At 37.3% G+C, this 19,074-nt stretch overlaps 1 protein-coding gene across 1 annotated transcript; it reads right to left on the bottom strand.

Annotated features, from left to right (window-relative positions):
* Positions 1-16,896: 16,896 nt before the first annotated feature.
* LOC145012935 (inactive protein RESTRICTED TEV MOVEMENT 1-like) lies at positions 16,897-18,036 on the bottom strand. Its single transcript, XM_078971730.1, has 2 exons — positions 17,721-18,036; positions 16,897-17,205 (listed from the first exon to the last, which is right to left on the bottom strand). Exons 1-2 carry the CDS (start codon positions 17,907-17,909, stop codon positions 16,897-16,899), a joined length of 498 nt encoding a protein of 165 aa, XP_078827856.1. The 5' UTR covers positions 17,910-18,036.
* Positions 18,037-19,074: the final 1,038 nt, after the last annotated feature.

Here is a 19,074-nt window from a genome sequence, read left to right as displayed (position 1 = left end):
TACTCCTAGTTCGCTTAACTAATGCTATGACACCAACTGTGACATCCCCATTTTTATGGCCACAAAAGACCTATTTGTTTATGCTTAATATATCTAAGTATCCTTTTAAAAATATTTACTTTGCGTCATTTGTCCCAAAAATATGATAATAATATTATCACGACATTTCCAAGAAATGTATTTTATTTATTAAACTTGGGATGTCATCGTCAATACAAGAAACATAAGCATAAATGAAGACTTACAACATCTCTTTACCCTAATAATTTACATCTCCTTGGAATCTCTCTTTATATAATTCACACCAAAAAGTTAACCCCGATTACCCTTTCCCGTTACTCTCTCTCTCTCTCTCTCTCTCTATCAAGGGTTCTATCCTAAGGGTTATGTGTTGATAAGGTAACCAAGGAAAAATAGAGTACTCAAATGAATCCACAATCCATACTCTCTGTTTGTGTGATTTCATTAACACCTACAGATTGCAAATTTGCTAGTGTTCCACTAGACTATCTAGAATAGTATGTGGTCGTCATCAATACTCTGCTTGATGATTGATCTCTGTTGGGCATGATCTATTTCCCCTAACTCTAGTATGGTCTCTCACCACTATACTATCTCTAGTATGGTTTCTCACTATTATTCTATCTCCAGTATGGTTTCTCACCATTATCTCGCTTCTCTAATGGTCTTTCACTGCTATATCTACTCTTATGGTCCCTAATTATTATCTCATTTCTCTTATCTCCTATTACCCCTCCTACCCACTACATTATGAGTACGGTAAAATACATATATGATATTTTAGAAAAATCATTATCTCATATAACACAGATATCAGAAAATCAGATAATAAGCACATAAAGCATTTACAAAAAATAAATAGTTGATATCTATGTGTAAGCCGAAGGTAACTATGAACTCACTTGATAGAGGCAGGTGACTCAAAGTTAGGGCAATGCTTCATCTTAACACCTTAGATATTCCGTTGACGTGATAGAAATTTTCGATGAAGACCAGAATCTAAACAGGCAGAATATTGACTCAGAATCTTCTAATCGAAGGTTACTACTCGGATACGTACTCAGGGACATCGCAGGGCTTCACCGCATGCCAAAAACTAAAGGAAGATGGCTCTACATGGGAAAGTATCGAGAGAGAGAGAGAGAGAGAGAGAGAAAGTTCTAGGGGTTGGATGTAAGGAACCTATACGTGAATGAGGTCTATTTATAGGACTTGGAAATATGTATTGGGGCATGGTGCACATCGGGCACGTCAGCATTGTTGGCTCCTCTGGTTGTTTTCCACTTGTCGCGATACTAGTGGTCCACCTCACCGCCTTTTAGAACGTGACACATGTCACAAAACTATGGTGCAACATGTCTTATTTTAATGGTGCCACATCACCTTGACTCTTGGAGGAGGGGAATAGCAGACTTGCCACGTGGCGCTCTCCAGTGCTGCCACGTCGTCAATGAGCGACAGGAACTTCGCACGCCTTATTTTTCTGATTTTTGAAATTGCATAACTTCTTTATATGAGTTCCATTTTCGATTTTATTTATATCCATTAATAGCTCTCGACGAGATATAAAACTTTCTTTTAAATTCAAATAGCTAATTCTCACTCTGTCAAAAATTTATATTTTTGATAGGCTTTACCTGTTAGAGAATGTTGTAGAAAGTATAACTCCTACATACAGATTTTGTTCTCGGTGTTCTTCATATCGATGTATTCCTATTAACTAGATCTTTAACTCTTTTTGAGATTATTTTTCCTAATAATATATCATTCTAAAATTTGATGTCGGTGTGCACAATGTTGTGCGAAATCCTAGAAAATCACAACTTCCTCTTATGAAGTCAAATTTAGATGTTCTCTATATTGTAACATCGTATTTCGAGAAGTTCTTATTTTAGGATTTTAGATAACAAGTGGATCAAGTGAAGGCCTTAGGCTTCAAGGAATAGGGTTTAGACCCGATTGGATGTGGATAATATTGGTTATGTGATCTAAGCTCTTAGTTTGTGTTTTGGAGTCAAAGGGTAAAATAGGAAAAACGATGATTCATACTTCTTTCGTGATTTAAGAGTTTTAGTTCAGTATGTTTTGAGTCAAAAGTATTTATATAGGATTTTGGGACTCTTCAATACCTTTTCGTGCATATAAAGAATACCAAAAACAAAGTCGAAACGAAGAAGTTATGGTTGTTTTAACTTAAGCTGGAAAAGGAAAGTTTGGTAGTATGTTGGTTGTACACTGGGTAGTACATTGGGCGTACAAGGATGAAGGGACCCATTTTTAAGGTGTTACCCTAGGCATGTCGCCACATTGTTAAAACCCTAATTTCATAGTTTTGAGCCCTATTTAAGGTCTCTAACCCCTTGGGACCCTTCCTATCATGAGCCTCCACTCTCTTGAGCCTCTAACTCGAAACCCTAGCCTCCTCTCACTTATTTTGAGCATTGGCATCATTTATGAGCTTAATTTTCCATTAGAAGGTGGGATCTTAAAGAATAAGTTGGTGGAAAAGTGTATGGAATAAGGATTCAAGCATAGATCTAGCAAGATTACATCATTTTTGGACCTTTGTGAGTAAAAAAGCTTCAAACTTGCTCATTAGTTTCATAGTTCTTGTTAATTTTCATATTTGTCAACTTTTTGGTCACTTTAGTGCATAAAGTTTAGATCTTGAAAGTTTGTGACCATGTTATGGATAAAGTTGGAAACTTTATCCATCTAAACATCATGTTGATTCAGATCTGAAGGTTGGAGACTTGGACTTCATGGATTACGTTGAGAAAGATGCATTTTTGGTCCCTTTGAGTGTTTGTGGAGAGGAAAAGAATGAATCTACTAATGCATCAAAATCTAAAAAACATTTATCTGTATTCCCCTTTCTTTATAGGTCTCGTGTACCCCTATTGAACGAAATGCAAAAACCACATACCCACAAACTTGTTAATAAACAATTCTATGTTCAATTTGACTACAAACAATTCTATGTTCCATTTGACTCCTACCCATATCGTGTTCAATTTGTATAGTTCCCATACAGTGTTCAATTGTACAACTACCAATTTAATCTTGAGATTTAGTAAGAATAGTAGATGGTATGCTAGTCAGTACTCTTCTTTTCTACGAACAAGTCAGTACTCACACTATTGGGAGAACATGCGTCAAAGGACTTAAAGACTAGATCTTGGTTGTTTGGACCATCCTAATAGATAAAGTTGGAAACTTTAGCTATTAAAGACTAGATCTTGGTGGTGGCCGATGCCCTGAGCAGGAAGGGATATTCGGGTCGACGAGTAAAGTCATTAACAATGACAATCCAATCACAGCAGTCCACACAAATCAAGGAGGCTCAGCTGGAGGCCTTGAAACCAGAAAATGTAATGGGTGAGGCATTAAGAGGAATATATAAAAATCTAGAAGTCAAAGATGATAGAGCTCGTTACCTCATGAATCGAATCTGGACACCGAAGTTCGGTGGTCTCTGATACATCATCATGAACGAAGCACACAAGACTTTGATAAAGCTTGGGATATCCATTTAGACGCTAGAATACATGCTTAGGGAGTGTGTGATAGACTTTGGTAAAGCTTGGGATATCCATTTTCCACTGGTCGAATTCTCGTACAACAACAGTTATCACACTAGCATCAAGGTTGCACTGTTTGAAGCCCTCTATGGCCGCAAGTGTAGGTCACCATTGTGTTGGGCTGAAGTGGGCGACACACAAATAGCTAAGGGACAAGTCCCTAATAGCACCGTCACTGGTTTGAAGATAATAAGAGAAACTACAGATAAGATTGTCCAAATCTGAGAACGATTAAAGGCTTCTACAGACAGATAGAAAAGTTACGCAGATAACAGACGGAAGCCTTTGAAATTCCAGGTTGGAGATCGTGTGCTATTGAAGGTCTCACCCTGGAAGGGTTTCATATTTTTCGGTAAGTGAGGAAAGTTGAACCCTAGATACATCGAGCCATTCGAGATCCTCAGTAAGATTGGCCTGGTAGCTTACAAGCTCCGCCTACCACCTAAACTTAATAACGTACATCCTACCTTCCACGTATCGAACTTAAAGAAATGTCTATCTGACGAAACCCTCGTGATACTACTCGACGAAATTGAAATTAACGAAAGTCTCCACTTCATGGAAGAACCGGTAGAAATCATGGATCGGGAGATCAAAAGAACAAAGAAAAGTCGTATTCCCATTGTGAAGGTCCGTTGGAACGCTAAGCGGGGACCCGAGTTCACCTGGCAACGCGAGGATCAAATGAAACAAAAGTATCCACATATTTTCCCAAATTCTTGAAGTTCCAGTCAAAATGCAAATTTCGAGACGAAATTCCTTCGAACGGGGGGATGATGTGACAATCGTCAATTTCTAGTCAAGTCAAAGTCAACGAAAGTCAACAAGTCAAACCGGTCAACTCAACTAACCCTTGTAAACTAGGGTGTACGTTATGTGATTACTGTACAACCTGCTATTTTAATAAGAATTCATCACTTGGAAAATTCGTATTCTTAAAATTTCTTTAACCCTAATCGGGGTAAGTGAGCTAGCAAAGTGATAAAACACTATTACATACCCTTCGAGGGTGTGTAGGACCCTTAAACATGGCTTAACGGGGTTTATGGAACTTGCGTTACAAAGCCAAACACTCAAAAAGGTCACAAAAGAAGTCCCTCTCAATCTATTTCACTCAATCTCTCTCTATTAGAAATCTCTCCCAAATCTCTCTCAAAAGTTCCTTTAACTTTTTATAATCATTCGGGTCATCCCGACCCTTAACCGGGTCAAAAACCACTTAAAACGGGGCAATATTGGGTAAAATAGCCTTACGGAACCGAAACCCATCGTTAAGGGGCAAACCCTCTTAGAGCCGAAGGTCCCTTAAGGGACCGAATCCTGCTGAACCGAAGTGACCACGACCGAACCCGAAGATAAGAAGGACCGAACCCGAACCTCGCACCAGGGACCGAACTGAGCTTCGGCTCTAACCTTCGGACCGAACCTCCCCCATTCGCCTTCACTCCATTTCGGTCCATCTCGATCCAGTTCGCCTTTGGTCCATGGCCACAAGGGACCGAACCTTCGGCCCCTATCCGAGAAGCCTCGCTGTACGGCCTATTCCACCCGATGTTTGACTAGTTTTGCGTTTTAAGCCTGTTTTTTATTATTTTAACGCGAGATTTTCACCAAAAATCATATTTCAACATATAATCACGTTTTGAGTGCAATCCTTATCCAAGATTAGTGGGTGAGATACTTGTGGTGGAGTGTTGACTTTGCCTTAGTGTATAACACAAGCAACCACCCCATGCCCACTCCATGACCAGCCCTTGTCCCTCCACCATACCTGGTCATTTCATTGTCCTTTTCCCACCATTTTCCAGCCACACTCTTAGTCAAAGGCTGGAAAAACTCTTATCTCTCCTCTCATTTCTCTCATTTCTCTCATTCTCCACCAATGAACAAACTCCATTCTCTCTCACTTCTCTCTCTAAATTTCGAGATTCCAAAGCTGATTTTCAAGTTCTTCATCTACTTTCGGTAGGTAACATCGTCCTCCATATGATTATTCCACCTCTTTCTACTCAAATCATAGGTTTCTTACACAAACTTCATCATATTTGTGTTAGAACTTCGAATCTTCAAGAAATCTTCTAAGTGTTCTTGAGTTGAACACTTCCTTTCTTCAACATCCATCCACTGAAATCAAAAAAGGTGAGTTCATACCCCTATCTTTTCATGTTTTTCTTAAGTTTTATGGGGGGAATACAAGTTAAAACACCAAGAACACAACTAGACTCTTCCAACAACTTTCATCAGGAAAGTTCCACTCCATTCACGGACTGTTTTGGACAACTTAAACATTTTAGTTTTCAAAACTGTATTAGGTGCAAATAGTTCAGATTCATACCTTCAAAATCCATATGATTTTTCTACAATTTATGGTAATTTTTACAAAACAACCTATCATTTCAAGAACAAATCCGAACCAGTCTGTGAATATGGAATTTTTCACACAAGTTGGAGGTCACTAAAAATCATAATAAAATTTATGAACAAGCTAGACTCTTTTTCCAAACTCTTAGAATTTACAGATTCTGATTTGGACATTTGATGATTTTTCTATAAATTTTCTAAGAACAGGAATAGATATGTTATAATTAGAAAAATGCTATAAATTTCACTTACACCTTGTAATATGTTGAGCAAGGTGTGTATCATTATACGAACACTTGTTGTTATATTATATGTCGTTTTGTCTTGGTAAATTAGGGATACATCAGAAAACAAAGGGATTTTTACCTTCACAACCGTGGTAATAAATTAATATAAACTACGTTTATACCCCTTTGCATTACAAACAAATTTGATAAACTATTGACAGTATAGATTATGATCACTACAATTACCATTATTTTAATAAACTATAATAGGTATAGTTTATGATTCATTTACATAGCAAACTCATTACTAAAAGGTTTCACTTATACAAAAAGGTTTTTCATTACACTACATGTAAATCCGTTAATGATTAAATGTGAGACATTCTCTTCATGTTACTTTTCAAGTAATACACTTAAGTCATGTATTGTAACCAAAATCTCTTGTAGGGAGAGTGTAATAGTTGTACATAGATCTATATTGGGATTGACACCCCACACATTGTTGTTAGCTGCAGTGGGACCTCAAGGTCTAAAGGTGACAAATGTCATAACATTTCCGACGCCTGAAGAACATCGTTTCAGGCCAACTAGGTCATAGCATGGTTATAATAACTCACAACAAGTATTAACTAAACATAGGATTTATGGGAACTTCACTAAATCAAATGATTTTATGTCAATTGAAACTTGCATTGTTTGGGAAATTACTTGTACATTTCGGTCTTTGGATTTTAAGACTACATTTCACACTTTAAGAAAAATATTGGATTTTTCTGGAACAAACACCACATTTACAAGGAAAAAGACTTTTACTACTGCATTCAAAAGCTTATGAACTCACCAACTTAATTGTTGACACTCTTTCAAAACTACTTGTATTCTCAGGAAATCAATAAACAGGTAACAAAGTGCTTTTGAGGATGGGACGTTCAGGCGTCAAACATTTCATTTTTGTCAACATAATGTAATTGATTTGGAAACATGTAAACTCATACTATGGTGTAACTTTTTCAATTATATTTATGTTGGTTGTTTTTACTTTGGTCACTATTGCAGTTGTTGTTATGATACTATACATGAAGTCCTCCACCCCAGGATGTTTCCGCCATCCTTGGTTTGGGGGTGTAACAGATTGGTATCGGAGCAATGTTTATAGTGAACTAAGTATATCAAACCACATAAGATATACAAACTATAAATGCGTTTGGGACTAAGAGTCTCTGATTAAACACTTACAAATGTCTATACTTTTAGGAAATAAACAGTTTCTTGGTAAAAGTATAAGTAGATGCATACATGCTCGCGTAGTGACATAAATTGGAAGAACATAAAATAAAAGAGCAGGAGTTTGCATTACGAGTATGCCTTTGGATGTGTGGTCAAGTCTGGGATGGATATAGGCTAATCAACTATATATGTCCGAGAGGTGACTTGCATATATCGGGGGATAGTCGTAGTGGGCAACAAATCTATAACAACCTAATATCACCCTATAAAGAGTGCGCTAAAAACCAAGCATAACATTTAAAAATACTATGGGAGTATTTTGTAACCTCATAACTCGACATTTTAGGTTCATTTCATATCTCTTACACCTCTATTCTCGTATAGACGACGTGTCAGGATTCCATCTACCTGGAGACCCTTACTTCCCTAATGAGGGGAACACTGGATGGCTCGAGGCAGAACCCGAGGAAATGATCGAGGAGGATCCTGAAGAAGACCCTGAAGAGGTTGACGAAGAAGAAGAACCCGAGGAGGAAGATGAAATGGAGGACGAAGAAGAAGAATCCGAAGAGGTAGAAGAAGAAGAGGAACCAGAGGAGGAAGTCTCAACCCTCCTTACATCGCCAGGGTGCCTGCAAACCATTTCGGCTACAACGGGCATGAGCCCCGTTAGGCAACAATGATTCAGAGGTGGAGCTGACAACAACGCTAACGATCACCATATGGCGATCAACGGGGTTACTACGACCTCATCCACAGGGGACCGGCTGACAGAGCCCTCCCCATCATGGTCTAGCATATTAAGAATTTGGGAAACCAAAATTGGGAAATGGCAGATCAAGTTTGAAATCTCAATGTTGTTATGAAAGCTATCGATGCACGCACCAGGGAGTTGGAAAGGGACTTCTATCCCGTGGACCAACTTATTGAGGACCTTACCACCGCTCGAGCGGAGGTAAAGGAGTACCAGGTGAGGCACGCAACTCTCTAGGAGAGAGTGATCGAGGCAGAATGCCAGATTGCGGAGCTTCAGGGAGCCTCGACCTCATCTCAAGGCCACAGTGGACCAGATGCCACCCGCCTCGAGTAGTGTTTACACTACTCACATTTTGTTATAAAACTAGGATTTCGAGTATGCGTTGGTGCTATTTTTCTTACAAGTAGGTTAGACCCTATGTCTAAGTGATTACGCTATTTGAAGGGTCGTTATGCTGTCAAAATTTTCTTCTACATTAATGTAATGTAGATCTCCTATGAGGTCAAATTTTCTTAAGCAATATGTACTAAACTTACATCAATGAAATTGACTTGCATGTTATTTTTTTGGTTAATTAGCATGAGAACTCATAACTTGATAATACAAACAATTGTAAATGAGAACTCTAAACTTCTTAAGTTATACATCGAGGTTATGTGTAATTAAGGGATGATCGACTTAGAAATGGTGAGTCTGCCTTAGGACATGTTCCTTGTTTGGTTATGGACTTAGGGTAGATTCATTAGGTTTAATGGTTTATCAAAACTTAATTACATGTGACTGGTGTACATTGAGTCAATTTTAGGAGTGTATCAAGCACAAAGTAGAACACGAGTCACTATTTCTAAATTCATAATTCTAATCATATAGACCTTATTTATGAATTGTTTATAATTACCGTGAAGTTGGGGCATAACACTAATAATGTAGCACAAATATCACCCGACTTACCCGATTCAATGACCTAACACTCCTTTGTTTCTTGTTTCTTTTCTACCACTTGGCACTTTCAAAAGTAGTGGGTCTTGATGCCAGCACACTATCCTAAACTTGGGAGGATAATCCCCAGAGGTATCGTTCCACTTTCTTCCCCTCTGGAGTGACCATTTCCGGACAAAGGAGTGCTAGGTCATTGAATCGGGCAATATTCCCTATTTTGCCCACGTGGTAGAAAAGAAACAACAAACAAAGGACCTCAAAGACATCCCGGAGGTCTGTAACTTTCTCGACATGTTCCTAGAAGACCTTCCAGGCGTACCACTTGCACGACAAATCGAATTATGAATCGATTTGGTCCCAGGAGCTACCCCGTAGCCAAGAATCCATACCGTCTCGCGCTGGCGGAAATGCAAGAACTGTCCAGTCAACTAAACGAGCTACTGAGCAAAGGATTTATCAGATCAAGCTTTTCACCTTGGGGAGCACCACTCCTATTCGTGAAGAAGAAGGATGGATCCTTTCACATGTGCATCGACTATCGGGAGTTAAACAAACTTACTGTCAAGATTTGATATCCCCTACCCCAAATCAATGACCTCTTCGACCAACTACAAGGAGTGAGTTACTTTTCGAAAATCGACTTGAGGTCGGGTTATCATCAACTGCGAGTTCAAGAGGATGATATTCCCAAGACAGCTTTCAGAACACGCTACGGCCATTACAAATTTATGGTGATGCCCTTCGGACTAACAAATGCACCTGCGATGTTCATGGATCTGATGAACCAAGTTTGTCGACCCTTTTTCGACAAATTCTTAATCATATTCATAAATGATATCTTGGTTTATTCGCGAAGCAAAGAAGAATACAACCAACATCTACGACTGGTATTGGAGACTCTAAGAACTGAGAAGCTTTATGCTAAACTTTCAAAGTACGAATTTTGGCTCCGAGAAGTGGGATTTCTTGGCCATGTGTTAGAAAGAAAGGGATACATGTGGATACCTAAAAAATCAAAGCGATCGAAGAATGGGCTACACCGACAACACCAACGGAAATCAGACAATTCTTAGGGCTTGCTGGATACTACCGAAGATTCATTCAAAACTTCTCCAAGATCGCTAAACCGCTCACCACCTTGACTCAAAAAGGTGTGATGTTTAAGTGGGATGATAAGCAAGAAACTGCATTCCAAACGTTGAAATGAGCCCTGTGCAGCGCCCCGATCTTGTCTCTCCCAGATGGGACTGGAGATTTTGTAGTATTCTGTGACGCATCAAACCAAGGGCTTGGGTGTGTGTTAATGCAGCGATGAAAGGTCATCGCCTACACATCGAGGCAATTGAAAACGCACGAAGCCAACTACACCACTCACAACCTCGAATTGGGAGAAGTAGTATTCACCCTAAAGATCTGGAGGCACTACCTTTACGCAACAAAGTGTACTGTCTTTACCGATCACAAGAGCCTTCAGCACATTCTCAACCAAAAAGAGCTCAACATGCAGCAGAGAAGATGGGTTAAACTGCTAAATGACTACGAGTGCGAGATTCGCTATCATCCGGGCAAGGCCAATGTGGTGGCCGATGCCCTAAGCAGGAAGGAATATTCGGGTCGACGAGTAAAGTCATTAATTATGACAATCCATTCACATCTGTCTACACAAATCAAGGAGGCTCAGCTAGAGGCCTTGAAACCAAAAATGCTAAGGGTGAGGCATTAATAGGAATAGATAAAAATCTAGAAGTCAAAGACGACGGAGCTCGTTACCTCATGAACCGAATCTAGACACCGAAGTTCGGTGGTCTCTGAGACATCATCATGAACGAAGGACACAAGACTAGATACTCCATCCACCCAGGTTCAAATAAAATGTATCTGGATCTCAAGAACATATACTGGTGGCCGAACATGAAAGCAGAGATTGCTACTTACGTGGGCAAGTGTTTGACTGGCGCGAAGGTCAAGGTAGAACATCACAAACCCTCAGGACTACTACAACAGCCTGATATACCTAAGTGTAAGTGGGAACGAATAACCATGGACTTCATAACCAAGCTACCTAAGACCACGGGTGGACTGGATACCATTCGGGTAATCGTCGACAGACTGACCAAGTCAGTACACTTTCTACCAATGAAAGAGATCGGCAAGATGGAGAAACTGACAAAGATGTACATAAAGGAAATCATGAGATTGCATGGGGTACCAAGGTCCATTATCTCAGATTGGGATAGTCGATTTACCTCACAATTCTGGCAATCACTTCAGAAATCCTTCGGAACTAGGATGGAAATGAGTACAACTTATCACCCACAAACCGGCGGGCAAAGTGAGAGGACCATTGAAACACTAGAAGACATGCTTAGGGCGTGTGTGATAGATGTCGGTAAAGCTTGGGATACCCATTTTCCACTGGTCGAATTCTCGTACAACAACAGTTATCACACTAGCATCAAGGTTGCACTGTTTGAAGCCCTCTATGGACGCAAGTGTAGGTCACCATTGTGTTGGGCTGAAGTGGGTGACAAACAACTAGCTAAGGGACAAGTCCCTAATAGCACCTTCACTGGTCCGAAGATAATAAAAGAAACTACAGATAAGATTTTCCAAATCCGAGAACGATTAAAGGCTTCTAGAGACAGATAGAAAAGTTACACAGATAGCAGACGGAAGCCTTTGAAATTCCAGGTTGGAGATCGTGTGCTATTAAAGGTCTCACCCTGGAAGGGTTTAATATTTTTCGGTAAGCGAGGAAAGCTGAACCTTAGATACATCAAGCCATTCGAGATCCTCACTAGGATTGACCCGGTAGCTTACAAGCTCCACCTACCACCTAAACTTAATAAAGTACATCCTAGCTTCCACGAATCGAACTTAAAGAAATGTCTATCTGACGAAACCCTCGTGATACCACTCGACGAAATTGAAATTAACGAAAGTCTCCACTTCGTGGAAGAACCAGTAGAAATCATGGATCGGGAGATCAAAAGAATAAAGCAAAGTCGTATTTCCATTGTGAAGGTCCGTTGGAACGCTAAGCGAGGACCCGAGTTCACCTGGGAACGCGAGGATCAAATGAAACAAAACTATCCACATCTTTTCCCAAATTCTTGAAGTCCCAGTCAAAATGCAAATTTCAGGACGAAATTCCTTCTAACGGGGGGATGATGTGACAACCATCAAATTCTAGTCGAGTCAAATTCAACTAAAGTCAACAAGTCAAACCGGTCAACTCAACTAACCCTTGTAAACTAGGGTTTACGTTATGTAAATACTGTATAACTTGTTATTTTAATAAGAATTTATCACTTGGAAAATTCGTATTCTTAAAATTTCTTTAACCCTAATCGGGGTAAGTGAGCTAGCAAAGCGATAAAACATTCTTACATACCCTTCAGGGGTGTGTAGGACTCTTAAACATGGCATAACGGGGTTTACGGACCTTGCGTTACAAAGCCAAACACTCAAAAAGGTCACAAAAGAAGTCCCTCTCAATCTATTTCACTCAATCTCTCTCTCTCTCTCTCTCTCTATTAAAAATCTCTGCCAAATCTCTCTCAAAAGTTCCTTTAACTTTTTGTAATCATTCGGGTCATCCCGACCCTTAACCGGGTCAAAAACCACTTAATACGAGGAAATATTGGGTAAAATAGCCTTAAGGAACCGAAAACCCTCTTTAAGGGGCGAACCCTCTTAGAGCCGAAGGTCCCTTAAGGGATTGAACCCTGCTGGACCTAAGTGACCAGGACCGAACCCGAAGATAAGAAGGACCGAACCCGAACCTCGCACTAGGGACCGAACCAAGCTTCGGCTCTATATAGCCTTCCGACCGACCCCCCCCCCCCCCCTTCGTCTTCGCTCCATTTCGGTCCATCTCGACCCAGTTCGCCTTCGATCCATGGCCACAAGGGACCGAACCTTCGGCCCCTATCCGAGAAGCCTCGCTGTAAGGCCCATTCCACCCGGTTTTCGACTATTTTTGCGTTTTAAGCCGGTTTTTGATTATTTTAACGCGGGATTTTCACCCAAAATCATATTTCAACGTATAAAACCCCATATTTGATGAATTAATCACGTTTTGAGTGCAATCCTTATCCAATATTAGTGGGTGAGATACTTGTGGTGGAGTGTTGACTTTACCTTAGTGTATGACACAAGTAACCACCCCATGCCCACTCCATGACCAACCCTCGTCCTTCCACTATACCTGGTCATTTCATTATCCTTTTTCCTACTATTTTCCAGCCACACTCTTAGTCAAAGGCTGGAAAAACTCTTATCTCTCCTCTCATTTGTCTCATTGTTCACCAAAGAAGAAAGTCCATTCTCTCTCACTTCTCTCTCTAAATTTCGAGATTCCAAGGCTAATTTTCAAGTTCTTCATCTACTTTTGGTAGGTAACATCGTCCTTCATATGATTATTCCACCTCTTTCTACTCAAATCATAGGTTTTTTACACAAACTTCATCATATTTGTGTTAGAACTTCGAATCTTCAAGCAATCTTCTAAGTGTTCTTGAGTTGAACACTTCCTTTCTTCAACATCCATCCATTGAAATCACAAAAGGTGAGTTCATACCCCTATCTTTTCATGTTTTTCGTAAGTTTTATGGGGGGGGGGGGGGGGGGGGGGGGAATACAAGTTAAAACACCAAGAACACAACTAGACTCTTCCAACAGCTTTCACCAGGAAAGTTCCACTCCATTCACGGACTGTTTTGGACAACTTAAACATTTTAGTTTTCAAAACTGTATTAGGTGCAAATAGTTCAGATTCATACCTTTAAAATTCATACGATTTTTCTACAATTTATGGTGATTTTTACAAAACAACCTATCATTTCAAGAACAAATCTGGACCAGTATGTGAATATGCTGATTTTTACAAAACAACCTACAATTTATAGTGATTTTAACCTTAATGGCTATATTTATATCTATAATAATATATTAACGATGTATATAAAATATATTTATATTGAAACTAAAAGAATATGTATCATAACTTTATGTTTGCACGGAGTAATAAACATTAACGATTTAAATGTATTTATTCTATTAATGAAATAACAAATTAATATCAAAGGGCTTCTAGCCTAGCGGTATCCGGTGTTGCCCTCCCTCCTTGAGGTTGAGGGTTCAAGTCCCGTCGTGGACACAGGTGGATTTAAAGTGTAATTTAGGAGTAGGTTAGAATTGCCATTTCAATAATAATAATAATAATAATATATTAAACATTAATGTTTAAAACTTAAGTTGTTTTTATCTATTAAATAATAAAAAATATGTTTGAAATAGTTGATGATGTGTCAATTAAGACCGGTTATGAATGAGTGTATATTGTATTGATGTAGAAGTTTATTGCAAAGCTGACGTAACATATTTGAATGGTAGTTGACATTGTACTGATATAGATGGTCGGATGGTCTAAATAGAGGAAGATGATTATTATTTAAATGCTAAACTATTTAATACAATAACTTCATAATAATACATTAATACTCCAACACAAAATTTAAAAAATCACAAGATTCAATGGTAATCTATTTGAATAGTAATCTATTTAATATGCTTGTCGTTGTTTAAGTTTTTCCATATAAAAAAATTGACCTTCTATCATTGGTTAGGCTTCATTGGCGATTAATTGTCTTCGGTGCTAGTTTTATTTTACTTTTCTTTGATTGCATTGTGACTCTTTTTAGTCCTTTTTCTGATATAAATTCTTCAGTCAATCAGCTAAAACATCAATGAGTTAAAAATTAAATATCTTCTTATGTAATAGATTACATATAAAAATATTCATATCACTTTTTAGAACAATGTATTTTTCGTTGCTTACATTTTATAAAGATGCACTGTATTTATCAATAAATTCTAATATTTATAGTTAACCAATATTAACCGATAACTTCAATCATAACTGACTTAACCATTAACCAAAAGCAATTTTAACCACCATCCCCTGCTTAAGAAATGTCTTAACCGAATGCTTTGGTTATGATTCGATTTTGGCTATTAACCGCCTCAAACCATCTCATACACACCCCTATGTCATATGGTCGTACAAAACAATCATTGACAAAGTAATCACATACTAGAAATTTGTGTGTAGCGTTACAGTTCGTATTTAAAGATGTTATAGTCTTCTTGATAACAGTTGAACTTTTAGCTTCTTGAGCTAACATGATGATTGTCCTTGTATGAAATGTGTGCAAAACATATCATTATCATGTGAAGATGAACATGAATATGAAAAATAGTGCATCTTTTAATTGTGTTTGTCTAGGATGTTTAGAAATGTAAAATTGTCTTGATTCGAGAACAATATTTGGTGACAAATGACTCTCCCATGACAATGTTGCGGAACTCATTGTTGAGTCTAATCACTTTAGCATCCTTGTTGTCCCGGAAAAGGTCATCAATGCTCTTCCAAATATGGCTTGTGATTGCACTCTTCTTTAAGATCTTTTGAAGTAACGATTGTGATAGGGTTCATAGATCCAAGAATTAACGATAAAAGTTGATTTGAGTCTATTTCATATGTTTTCATTAGCAATCACATGGTGGTCATGCACCCCATAATCAATGCAATGCAACGAGTATTGAACAATTCACGCCAAATATCATAGTTTGACCGTTCAAGATCAAATGTTAATGGGACGACTGATTTGATATTAGTAATCTCATACGGTTTTTCGACAAGAGCAACTATTGATGGATAATGAAGAGAAAGAAGGTAGAAGAAGACAAGAGGAATCATATTGTCAATAGAAAGGAACCAAATGAAAGGGATGATCAACGGCTAGCTAGGGTTCAAGCCAATGCTCTGATGCCATATGACAAGATATTCTCATAATCAGAATTTGCACTATACTTAGAAAAATATACATGGGTTAACTAATAACAACACGTAAATATAATTAAATGCAAGAGACAATTAATATGAGCAATGTTAGAAAGTGGAGTAGAAACAGAATAGGTAATCAGTGGATTCTTCAAGGACCGTGTTGGTTCACTTTCCGAATCAATATTTTTCCTCTACGTTTGGTTACGAAAAAATCGACATTGGATAACACTTACAGGAACAATCAAGAATCTAGGCACAAAAAATTGATCAAGAACAAGAGAGAATATAGTCCTTGTAATTTTCATATGTTTCAAAAAGAACCAGGATTTAGAATTTTATACAGTATTTTAACCCCATAAGGGGGTGCGCCCCTCTTGTCCACCACTCTTTTGGTAGCAGACTAATACAAGTGTGTACCCTGCACCTCCAACATTGTATTAAAACTAACATATAAACCCCTATGAAACATATATAAATCTCATTACATAAAATCACCGGTGATACTAAAATCATCAAAAAGTAAAACATAATCTAAATCAACATATCGATTCAAAAACCGGTATACATTGAGCCTCCATTGTTATACCCCAACTCATTCATCAATATCATCTGACTTGTTGTCTGAGAATACACCCATTTCCACAAAATCACCATAGTTCACCCTTTCATCCATATAACACCTTCTAGGACACTTGGTGAACATTCCACCTCACACAATATTCGTAATTTTGTGTTGAAAATATGATCACATACACATGTTTTAATGTTCTCAATACATGATTTTGACTCAACAAAGGTGAACCAAATCAGTAAAACTCAAAAAAGACGATCATTATATATCATCCAAAAAGATAGTCATTATAAATCATCCAAACAAACAAAGTGTTCAAATTCTTTATAACATTAATGTATAAATACTTTGAGTTTGAGCTATCATTTTTCAGTTTTGACTTCAGCAACAAACTCAGTGGGCTTGTTGTTGAGTTCAGCAAGAGACTGGATGGGCTTGACGTAGACTCCAATAGCATACACTAAACCATACAAAACGGTTCCATAAAAACCTGCAAAAGAGGACCTCGTTCCAAATTTATAGTTGAATTCGCCTTTTGTAGATGTGGATGTCTGTCCAAAGGGTCCATATTTACGTTTGTTTGTGCCAAACACAATAGAAGTCAATTGACCATCATCATTATAGCGACCACTTAAAGAAGTTAAATACTCGGACGGATAATCAAATGTCACCTATGTTGTTCAATGCAAATAAAACTGGAACACTTAAAAGAAGTTAAATGTGGAGCTAGCAAGATAGTATGTACCACCTTATATGTGGTATATTTTATAAATAGATAATGTAAATTTAGAAAAACAGTCATTCAAAGTCGTATGATAATGATTAGATTCTTGTAACAAGGCAAGTAACATTTAAATGAGCAAATAACTTTAGATTCTTGTAACAAAGGCAAGATTCTAATGAAAAAAAAAAAACTTTTTATGTACTTGTATGCATCTATGTGCACACAAAGACATGCATATTTTACACAAATACACAAATACAAATATAGAATTTTGATCCAACAGACTATAATAACTAGTTACATTTTTTTTTTTTAACAGCTAGGAGTTACAAAATAATGATACTAAAACCGTATGATGAAGTAATCTCTTTGAAAGATGTTTTACGACAATCAAATAATTGAAAGTAACTGGAAGCATTTAGCATTTGAAACAAGTAAAGAATTGAAAACAATCGTACTTACTGCATCAAATCCCACGCGACAGTCTTGTCCATATTTTTTTGAATGCATCACGCCACCATTTTGAACGTATGCGAACTGGATCGAACAGATCCTGTGGCTGTCATATGAAATTAATATTTGCACAATTTCACTCATCCCTCTTTCCTCCCAATTATTTCCTCGCAATGGTCCTGGACCCAATGTCATCATTGTTTCCAATTTGTCAGTGGAGGAAAGCTACTTCAAATACGATTGTCAAAACAATAGGAAACCGAACAACCTGCACACACATATATAGTGCATAAACTTATCGGAAGCTTAGGGAAGGTAAGGGAATTGAAACGGTGCTTGGTTAAGAATATTGGGAGTCACGCTCCACGCATATTATAAAAAGAATAACCCCTTTATTTTATTTTTGTTTTTTTCTTAACATCAACCAAATTTTATAAAAATTTACCAAGCAGAGCTATGCCGTAAATAAAAAAGAAAAAAATAATAACACCTGATTATTTGAAAGATGGGAAAATGATTCATGACGGTTACACACTCTTGATTTTGTTTAGGTTTAGTTATTTATTTATTTTTATTTTCTTTATATCACATACTATCCAACTTAGTGAAGTTATTTATATTTATTTATTTATATTTATTTTGTGACCAACCGCAGCTTTTATATATATATATATATATATATATATATATATATATATATATATATATATATATATATATATATATATATATATATATATATATATATATAAACAGTTTCAACAAGTTAAATAATATATATTTAACAAAAAAAAAAAGGTATTAAATGTGAAAAAAAAAAGTCATTTCATAACCAATACTTGTGTGATAATTTTTCTTCGGCCGATTTTTTAAAACCAACATCACCCTTAGGGCATTGTCTAAGTCAGTCGCATTATAAAAAAAAATTGTATCTGTATTGTCCATATACGCACATTTATAGTTTCATCAGGTTTTTTTTTTTATATTGTTTATCCTACAACTGATCTAGACGGTGTTTGTTAAGTTATTTTTTGACAGATCAATATTTCCTAATACACTTGTGATGTTGGTTTTTGTTATTCTTATTCAACCAAGAACTCGAACAACATAACCTTACAACTGATTTATCCAAATGTAATTTGGTTTGGTTTCTTGTTAATATTTTAGAAGTAAAAAAAATGATTAAACCAAATTGAATAAACTGATAATCAATTAAACAGAAGAATAAACTCATACATACAATGATAGCCTAGTCTAATAATTAGACATGTCAATGGAGCGAGGTTTGATCTTTATTTGTTCCAAACCCGTAAGAATTTTACGGTTTTTGATTTTAATTTTCGATTCGTTATCCGTTTACAAC

The sequence above is a fragment of the Lactuca saligna genome, chromosome 8 (assembly GCF_052625555.1).
Source record: "Lactuca saligna cultivar CGN05327 chromosome 8, ASM5262555v1, whole genome shotgun sequence".
NCBI classification, from domain to species: Eukaryota; Viridiplantae; Streptophyta; class Magnoliopsida; order Asterales; family Asteraceae; genus Lactuca; species Lactuca saligna.
Note: the sequence above shows the minus strand (reverse complement) of the source record. Positions and strands in the feature narration are given on the sequence as shown.

Bases quoted from the DNA above. Each gene is read 5' to 3' on its own strand.
- LOC145012935 (XM_078971730.1), bottom strand. From the start codon at position 17,909: ATGATGACATTGGGTCCAGGACCATTGCGAGGAAATAATTGGGAGGAA. The intron at 17,206-17,720 runs GTAAGTACGATT...TGAACAACATAG, and splicing joins GTCGCGTGGGATTTGATGCA to GTGACATTTGATTATCCGTC.